The sequence below is a fragment of the Pinus tabuliformis genome, chromosome 6, assembly GCF_031772625.1.
Source record: "Pinus tabuliformis cultivar Carrire ecotype Pingquan chromosome 6, CPIR1, whole genome shotgun sequence".
NCBI classification, from domain to species: Eukaryota; Viridiplantae; Streptophyta; class Pinopsida; order Pinales; family Pinaceae; genus Pinus; species Pinus tabuliformis.
Window position 1 is genome coordinate 611,234,266 of NC_142292.1, and position 8,123 is coordinate 611,242,388.

The window sequence follows — 8,123 nt, forward strand, 5'->3', positions numbered from 1 at the left end:
AGATGCAATGGCTAAGGACGAACATGCAGAATATACTCCCGCTTCTCCTCAAGCGGCGGCTCTTGGGAAGAAATACTATGTGCTCATCCCTATTAGTATTTTCTCTGTCCATCCAGAATAGACAATACTCTGCATTTAATCTTCAGAACTTGTTCAGCCTCCTGGATCTGCCTGGATGGAGCATCTGGAAGCTCTTTTGGGTGGAACGCAATGACAAACTCAATGACCTTTGACTCTCTCCTCATCTCCTCACAAACCCCTGAGGCAAGTTCAGGAAAAGAAGGCCCTTCAAAGAACCAGCCTCCTCTCGTCTCAGATCTGCAGAGGAAAGCAGAACTCTGATCTCTCTGCCTCGTCATGCTCATCTCTGGTAAAACTCTGCTACAATGGGTGGAACTCAAGTTGGGGATTCCCTCTGCAGCTCAATGACTTCTCCACGAAGGTAAACAACTTGAGGATCTTTATCCCGTGTTTTTTTATAGCATTAAGAGAAATGACTCCATTATTTTTACCCTTCATTTGAGAGGGGGAGCTGTTGGACAGTTATCCTCAACTGGGGCGTTTTCATACAAAGGCGCTAAGAAAACATCTCCACCAGTTCAGGGTCCCAAACCTTTTTTGGTGGACAAACTGGAGGAAACCCCCTCCATTGAAATAATGCATACAACGCTGGATGAGCAAACCAAGCATGCCATTATTTGCAGGTTCAATGGGCTATGGCCTCGCACAACAGACCTCTACCAATGGGTTCACTCTAACTGGACCAACAACTGCAAGGTTCTGTTATGCTCAAAGGGATTCTTCATTGTAGTGTTTGCTCTCGGTGAGGACTACCAAAAAGCTTTAACTACAGGCCCATGGTTTTGGGGCTCAGTAGGTTTTATTCCTCACCCCTTGGTTCCCAGATTTCGATCCCTCTAGAGAAATCATCACCAAGCTCCCCATCCAGGTCAGACTTCCTAATCTCCCAGCGCATCTATGGCACTTTGCTGTATTCCAAGGGATCGACAATTCTTTAGGCCGCTTTCTAGACACAGACATCTCTAGAGGGGAAAAGGGCTTATGTGCAGAAACAGACATGAGCAAAGGTCTCCATCAGATCAATCTCAAAATTGGAGACTTCCATTGGACTCAGACCTTGGATTACGAGAACACAGCCTTTCACTGTCGAAACTGCCATCACACAGGGCACCTTCAGAGCTCTTTTCCCACGATGCCTGCCCAAAAGAAGAAATCCAATCCTAACCAGAAATCCAAAAGCTGGAAGCTTCATAATCCTCCCCCCATGGACGATTTTGATTTCAGCTCGGATGAAGAGGAAGAGGATGAGGTAGAAATGGAAGCAAAGCTGGCACAGGATCCGCCCTCGACTGGTCCTGTGGATTCGTCTGCCCAGCCAATGTCACAGAAAAGGAATCTTGAATCCTCCACCTCGGATTTAGACAAGGAAACCTTTATTCTGCTCTTGCTCCTCTGTTCTTCTTGTTTCTTCTTGCTCAACATTGCTCTCTTCTCTTTTCCTTTTAGGGGCGGAGGTGGATAGCCTATCCTTTCCAGCGGCGTGTGTTCTTGCTCCTCTTGGTTGTAACTTCTTATTGTACCATACATCCTCTTAATAAAATTAGTTTTTACTGAAAAAAAAATAATATAGAAAAAAAATAAAAATTAAATTATATATATATATATATATATATATATTAATTTATGAAAAAAATCTACTATGCATTTATAATTTAACAGGTTATAAATTAAACATGAAATTGTTTAACCTGTGAGAAAATAAGTTGGTAAACATGCTTATATTTTTAGCTTTTCAAAAAGTATTAAAGCATCCCACATGATTTATAAGTCATAAGTGTAATTATTCAACGTAGATTTTATGAACACCATTATCTCTCAGGGAAATTGTATTACTTTAACAAATATTGTAAAGATTGTAGAAAAGAAAAGTGTTACATATATATCAGTGTTACACAAATAGAGATATCATGACTATGATAAAATACAGACTCTGACAGTATATTTATCTAAATCGTTTTTTGGGTTGATATTTAGAAAAGAACGTTACAGCAACAAAGATTTCGTTACTCTGACAAAATAATGCTCATCTGTACGAAAGATTGTTACAGAAACATAGATATCAAACCGATTTTTCACTGATAACAGACAGTGTTAATCAAAGATATCATGACTCTGACGTAGAAATCAGAGTATCTTTCATCAAACCTGAGAGCATCAAAGATGGGTCCGCCTGCTTCACTTCAAACACTCACTTGGATTCTAATATCGTCAATATACTCTTTTATGTCCTCCTCACTTCAAACACTCACTTGGATTCTAATATCGTCAATATACTCTTTTATGTCCTCCTCGACGGTCTGTTTGATCGATTCCATTTCCTTGACTGCATCCACCTTTTCGGCTTCGACGAGCGAGCTCTTTTTGGGGCGATAAACACAATGTAAAACCATCTGAGCAAAGCCCAGTGGCACTCCAACAAAGTTCGGTGCCTGCAAATATGAAGAGCGTGGAAATAAAACATGTTATTTGTCCTGAGTTTTATAACGTTGGGTTTTATACAATCTTGACACTTTAATTCTCGCAACAAGTTGTAAGAGCCACTTATTATTATAATTAAATTACCATGATGAGCATGTCTCGGCTGATAGCACCATACACCATCCACAACAAACTTCCAAGGAAAGTGAACAAGGAGAAATAGAAGCTGGGCATGAATTCCACGCTCTTGGTCTGAATTACCAGTCCCTGAATGTGTAATTAAACAGAATACGTAAATATTAACGATAAACATGATCAACAAAAATATCATTAAGTGAAGGTCCGATTTGAATTCAATTAAATTGCAAATTTTAAAAATATTCTAGAATATGATCCAGAGAAGTGAAATTAACCATTTAACCTTGCTCCTAGTCCTTCAAATTTTTCATGCTATAATGATGGCTGAATCTTTTAATTTCAAGAAACTAATGCAATAAAACAGCTTACAATTACAGATAAAGGAGAACTGTCAAGAATCACAGTGGCCACCATTCCTGCAGTTCCTACAAGGACCTTCTTATGGTTGTGATCATGGACAACGCACAGAGAAGATATCACAATAGTGCCAAACAGCACTAACAAACCACCGACCATCATCCCCATTTTTCTCTGCAAACACAATATATATACATATATAAACAGTTACCACTACCGAATGCCTCAACGAAATCATATTCTAATGAAAACAAGCGATTAATTGAAAGCAGAGGGCTTCAAATAATAATATTTAGAGAGAAAATACGATGACATAATACTTTGGTTTTTGATGGAGCGAAAGTGAGATAGATGCAAACGAAGCAGCATTGCATAAGAAAGCAAGTGGCGTTGACAACCATAACAACCACGTTATCCCACCCATTGCTGATAAGCGGTGATCCATACCATGTGTACACAAGACAGTTGAAGAGGGCTATTGCATAGGGGAAGCCTGAGAAGCTCTCTGTGCTCCTGTTTTCTATAATCCTTTTAAACGTAGTACTGTTGACAAATATTACAAAACAAAAAATTTACGTTATACACTGTATTCAGCACCAAAATCTTCCTTAGGTTTGATTTTCTTGATTTGAACATTATATTCAGTTTCATGATACATGAGAATATGCTCAATGGAAACATCTTATACTTACATTGATCCACCATACATAAGCAAAGCAAAGGCACTTCCTGTAAATGTCATGTCAGATAAATCAGTTCACATAATTAATATTTAGGTTGTCTACCGCCCAACGAAAATTTATGCTCAAGAAAATGATTTATGCTCAAGAAAATGATTGTTTTGACAGACCTAAGATGCCAACCCCCAAACGTAAATGGTAGTTCGCCATCTCTTTGTTAAGGAAATGTAAAATTGATTTCCTCAATGAGGAAATGAAGAGGAAAGAAATGTCTCTCAGCAAAGAGGTGACTTGATTCCTGTTATTCAGGTGTGAGTATACCAGACTGCTGCTTCTTATTTATACCGTAATCCTGACCTAGGATCCTGGAAGCAATTCTAAAGTTGTTGGATGGGTTCCATAGTACCAACCCATTTCATCCCTACCGTGGAAAGTGCGTTCGATTTTTTTCAATCTTCACCGGCTTTCCTCTCAAGTGAAGAAAACAAATGATTTAATATGGTCGCCTACTCCCACACGCATATAATAGAATAGAATATGCAATTGTTGTTCCTGTATACCCCATATATGTCAATGGTTCTCCTTTGTTTGTCTACCACTTGCAGTTGAATCTTTCGTCCGTTTTCGCTATCAGTATCTTGGAATTCATTTCGTGTCGGTTTGGTTTTGTTTTGGACGGTTTACATGCAGCCAATGCAATTGTCGAATTGCTGTTGCTGTCGGTTACGTGCGTTGCTCTTGTTTTGCCTCATATTTTATAATATAAGCACTTGTCATCATGATAGATTCGGTTTGATTTTTTTAATCGACACGGTGAATACCAGAGAGAATTAGTACTTCAGTTTTAATTTTCACACTAACAATAATGAAATCATGAGATGTGTTTCATTTTATATACGGCTTGAGTTTGGATGCACATTAATTTAATTAACATAAAGGGAGAATTATCTAGAACGAAATGTAAGATTTTCCAATGGAAAAGACGTACAATATGACTGAAGAACTCATGCTAATGTAAGATTTTCCAATGGAAAAGACATAGAATATGACTGAAGAACTCATGCTAAGAGAGTTTTGTTTCTCACGTTAACAATAATGAAATCGTGATATATTCTGTTTCATTATATATAATGTCACTTTATTTCGTCCATTTAGTGTTGACCCTTTTCTAAATTATCACGTTTCAAATGATCACTTTTCATGGTTAAGGAATGAGAGTTTTGTTTCTCACATTAACAATAGTGAAATCGTGATATATTCTCTTTCATTTATATATAATGTCACTTTATTTCGTCCATTTAGTGTCGACTCTTTTCTAAATTATCACGTTTCAAATTATCACTTTTCATGGTTAAGGTTGTCGAGAATCAATAGTAAATAGTAACTATAGGGAGAAAATTCCATTTCGAATGGTGCGCTGAGTGGGACTGTGTAAAAGCATATATTTATGCAAAATGATATTTTAAATATTGATTTTATAATAATATTTATATTAAAATATTAATTTAATAAGAATATTCGTTTTTTTGAATTTAAATTTTATTATTTCAAAATGATTTTGAATACATCATCAGAAATATCATTATTTATGTAATGTCCAATTAGAGAAATTAGATGTGTTGATTATGGATAAGAGTTTAGGTAACCTAAATTAATAATAACTTACAATGGGAAATTTCTATAGAATGTAAAAAAGTTACTAAACATAATATCAAGAGTCAAATGAAGTAACTTGGGTTGGGTGTTCAATACTTGTTCCAATTGGTAAAAGGGGATTTAGTTGACATTGTAGTTGGATTTCAAGGTGAGGAAGCCAAACATCCAAACTAGCAAGTTAGGAGCATTGGTAACGATGCACCCTCTTGATATCATTCAAACGAGAAACTACGTCATTGTGATCATCATGTTTCTCCTTCAGGACCATACTCAAGAGTTCCTTCATTTACCAGTGAAAAATAATGTATCTCACGTATTGGATCCATCTTCCCTACTATGTCTAAGGTCAAGAACCAAATTGGCAACCTTAGCTTAAACTTTTGAATCAGAGTAAATTTGTTGGTCACTAATGGTCGGTGCTTCAAGTTAACAAATTCCCTCTTGAATTTCAAGGGGAGTAGTGGAGTGGAAAATAGCCACGACATCTATGGATTGGGCTTGGGCACAAAGACAACCCTGAGGACCCATGCTCCCAGACTATCAACTGCATTGCATTTGTTATTGAGGCATATTATGCCGGGAAAACAATGGCTAGGATAGAGTTCTCGCCCACAATTCCTAGAAACCACTAGGATTGGAAAAGAAGAGCCCAAATAGAAGAAAATCGTAGAGAACCACATAATGCAACAGAGGTTTATCGAAACTACCAAAAGTAAATGAATGATAAGGGATAGTGGATAAAAGGATCATGACTAGGTCCACCAACCACTGGGGTCAATAACATTCAATCCGCAACTCACCTTTATTGAAACCAAAAATTTGCACATTAACTCTCACCAAATTAAAATAGAACAAAAGAAGGAATTTGGAAAAACCAAAGAAGTTGGAAATATAGATAATTACCGAATGTTGGTTGACCTACCATATTAGAGTGTGTGTAGTTATGAGATATTTTTATTTCTACCACTTCTCTCTCTTGTAGTGATAATCTCCTTAGTTTTTGTCAATGCCCCAAGAGTTGCATCCATTGCATAACTTTTACTCTTCACCTTATCATTGTACAATGATGAGTGCACGAGCTAAAGAGTCTCAATCCTGAAAATCGAAGTCACCAAAAAAATGAGTGCATGTCAATCCATCACCTTATAAAAAATTTGCCATGCGAGCTAGAGGGGAAACCCACAAAACACACCACATCTATGCATTTTCTCTAATAAATGTAAGCAACCCACTAGTAGTCCCCTAAAGGAATTATCCCACCAACAATAGAGGTGACGTGCAGGAACAACATAAAAATTGAGAGAAAGGTACCTCATCCTAGAGTGTTCAAGCATAATGCAATATTTCATAAGGCTGAAGGGTGGTAAATGGTTTTTTCATGTGCGTTGGATGGGGCTGGTTGGCTACACTACCCCCTTATTAAACATAATTGGAGGTGGCAGGGTGGTGGGCTTCCCCCCTGTCCACTAGTTTCCTGACTTCCAACAGCTTGATTTTCTGATGATTTGGTGTTGCTCCTTCTAGTTGTTCCAACTGAATTTTTTGATCCTGCTGACCCAAATTATCCAAGAAGTTAGTCATTTCATTTCTAGTTTGACGATATTTTGAGGCTATGACATAGGGGATGGATTGATGCATATTTTTAATAGGAGAGATATTTTATTCCAATTGCCAACTCTTGGAAAAATTCTTTATAGGGGTATTGTTAGTTACTTTCCTTACAGTTGAGATAACAAGTTGGGAATCTCCATCAATCTATAATTTAGAGTATTGTTCATTAATGATTAGACCCAAACCTCTCTATAGAGCAAGAAACTCCACCACATTATTACTTGTGATGTCATAGTTTCTAGTATACAATATTAGGGCTCAACCTTCTGAGTCACAAAAAATACTTCCATATCTTATATGTCAAAGATTTCCTTTGGAGGCACCATTGATATTCAACTTCATAGAGCCTAATGGTGGGGAGGGGGGTATTATACTATAGGAGAGTCATTTTGTGGGATGGAATTCTTGGAGGGACATCTTGAAATCATTAAAGGTGAAAGGTTTAGATTTTTCAGTATCCATGATTCATGTTGATTAGGTTTTGAGTGCTCAGTCTAAGCTTATGAAAGGATGGTCTCCCTAACATTTTTCTTGATAAATTTCTAGACCTTCCCACATTCATTTTTTTTTTGAATACCCTCCTATTTCATTCTTTCGAAGTCACCCATATAAAAATATGGACGAGAGTCCATGCTCAATTCAAAATTGGGCTAGTGAAGATGCATGTCCTCCATTCCTCCAGAGTTTCCACTAGATTATTGTAATTGCGGTTTGAGTATTCAAAAAGGTGATAGGTATGTATAATACTAGTGTAACCCCCTTATTGTTATTTTTGTGACCATGTAGCCCCCATATTGTTATTTTTTCCCCATCGAAGCCCACTATTGTTATATTTATGCCCTCGTAGGCTTTGATTATATTGTGACCCCTTAGACTCCTATAGATACAAAGGAGGTATTGTCATTTGTATCATCCAAGATTTTTTTATTTATGTGATATAAAAGGGGTTTCCCCTCTAGAAGAGGCTTATTTTGAATTCACTGATCTATTTATTCTTCTATTTTGTGATCTAGTTACATAACATTTGGTATCAAAGCTTTGGGTTCTAGGTTTTCTCTACTTCAAGAGGTCATCTTAGAATTTATCTATAAATTTTTTATATGAGGCTTCATATGCTGAAAGTTTAACCACATGGAGCCAAAATCATGTTGAACTTGGTGTAAAAATTTCAGATGTTGGTTT

General features: G+C 37.0%; 1 protein-coding gene across 1 annotated transcript; it reads right to left on the reverse strand.

Annotated features, from left to right (window-relative positions):
* Nucleotides 1–2,001: 2,001 nt before the first annotated feature.
* On the reverse strand, nucleotides 2,002–3,974 carry LOC149260056 (bidirectional sugar transporter SWEET3b-like). The gene is made up of 6 exons (XM_089378687.1): nucleotides 3,845–3,974; nucleotides 3,687–3,723; nucleotides 3,315–3,537; nucleotides 3,007–3,168; nucleotides 2,644–2,766; nucleotides 2,002–2,510 (listed from the first exon to the last, which is right to left on the reverse strand). Exons 1-6 carry the CDS (start codon nucleotides 3,882–3,884, stop codon nucleotides 2,319–2,321), a joined length of 777 nt encoding a protein of 258 aa, XP_089234813.1. The 5' UTR covers nucleotides 3,885–3,974; the 3' UTR covers nucleotides 2,002–2,318.
* Between the last annotated feature and the right edge of the window lie 4,149 nt (nucleotides 3,975–8,123).

What these genes read in the sequence shown, in the direction of transcription:
- LOC149260056 (XM_089378687.1), bottom strand. Translation starts at nt 3,884, where the DNA reads ATGGCGAACTACCATTTACGTTTGGGGGTTGGCATCTTAG. An exon ending in CTTATGTATGGTGGATCAAT is followed by an intron (nt 3,538 to 3,686) that starts GTAAGTATAAGA and finishes ATTTGTCAACAG; the next exon opens with TACTACGTTTAAAAGGATTA. An exon ending in GCCGAGACATGCTCATCATG is followed by an intron (nt 2,511 to 2,643) that starts GTAATTTAATTA and finishes TCATATTTGCAG; the next exon opens with GCACCGAACTTTGTTGGAGT.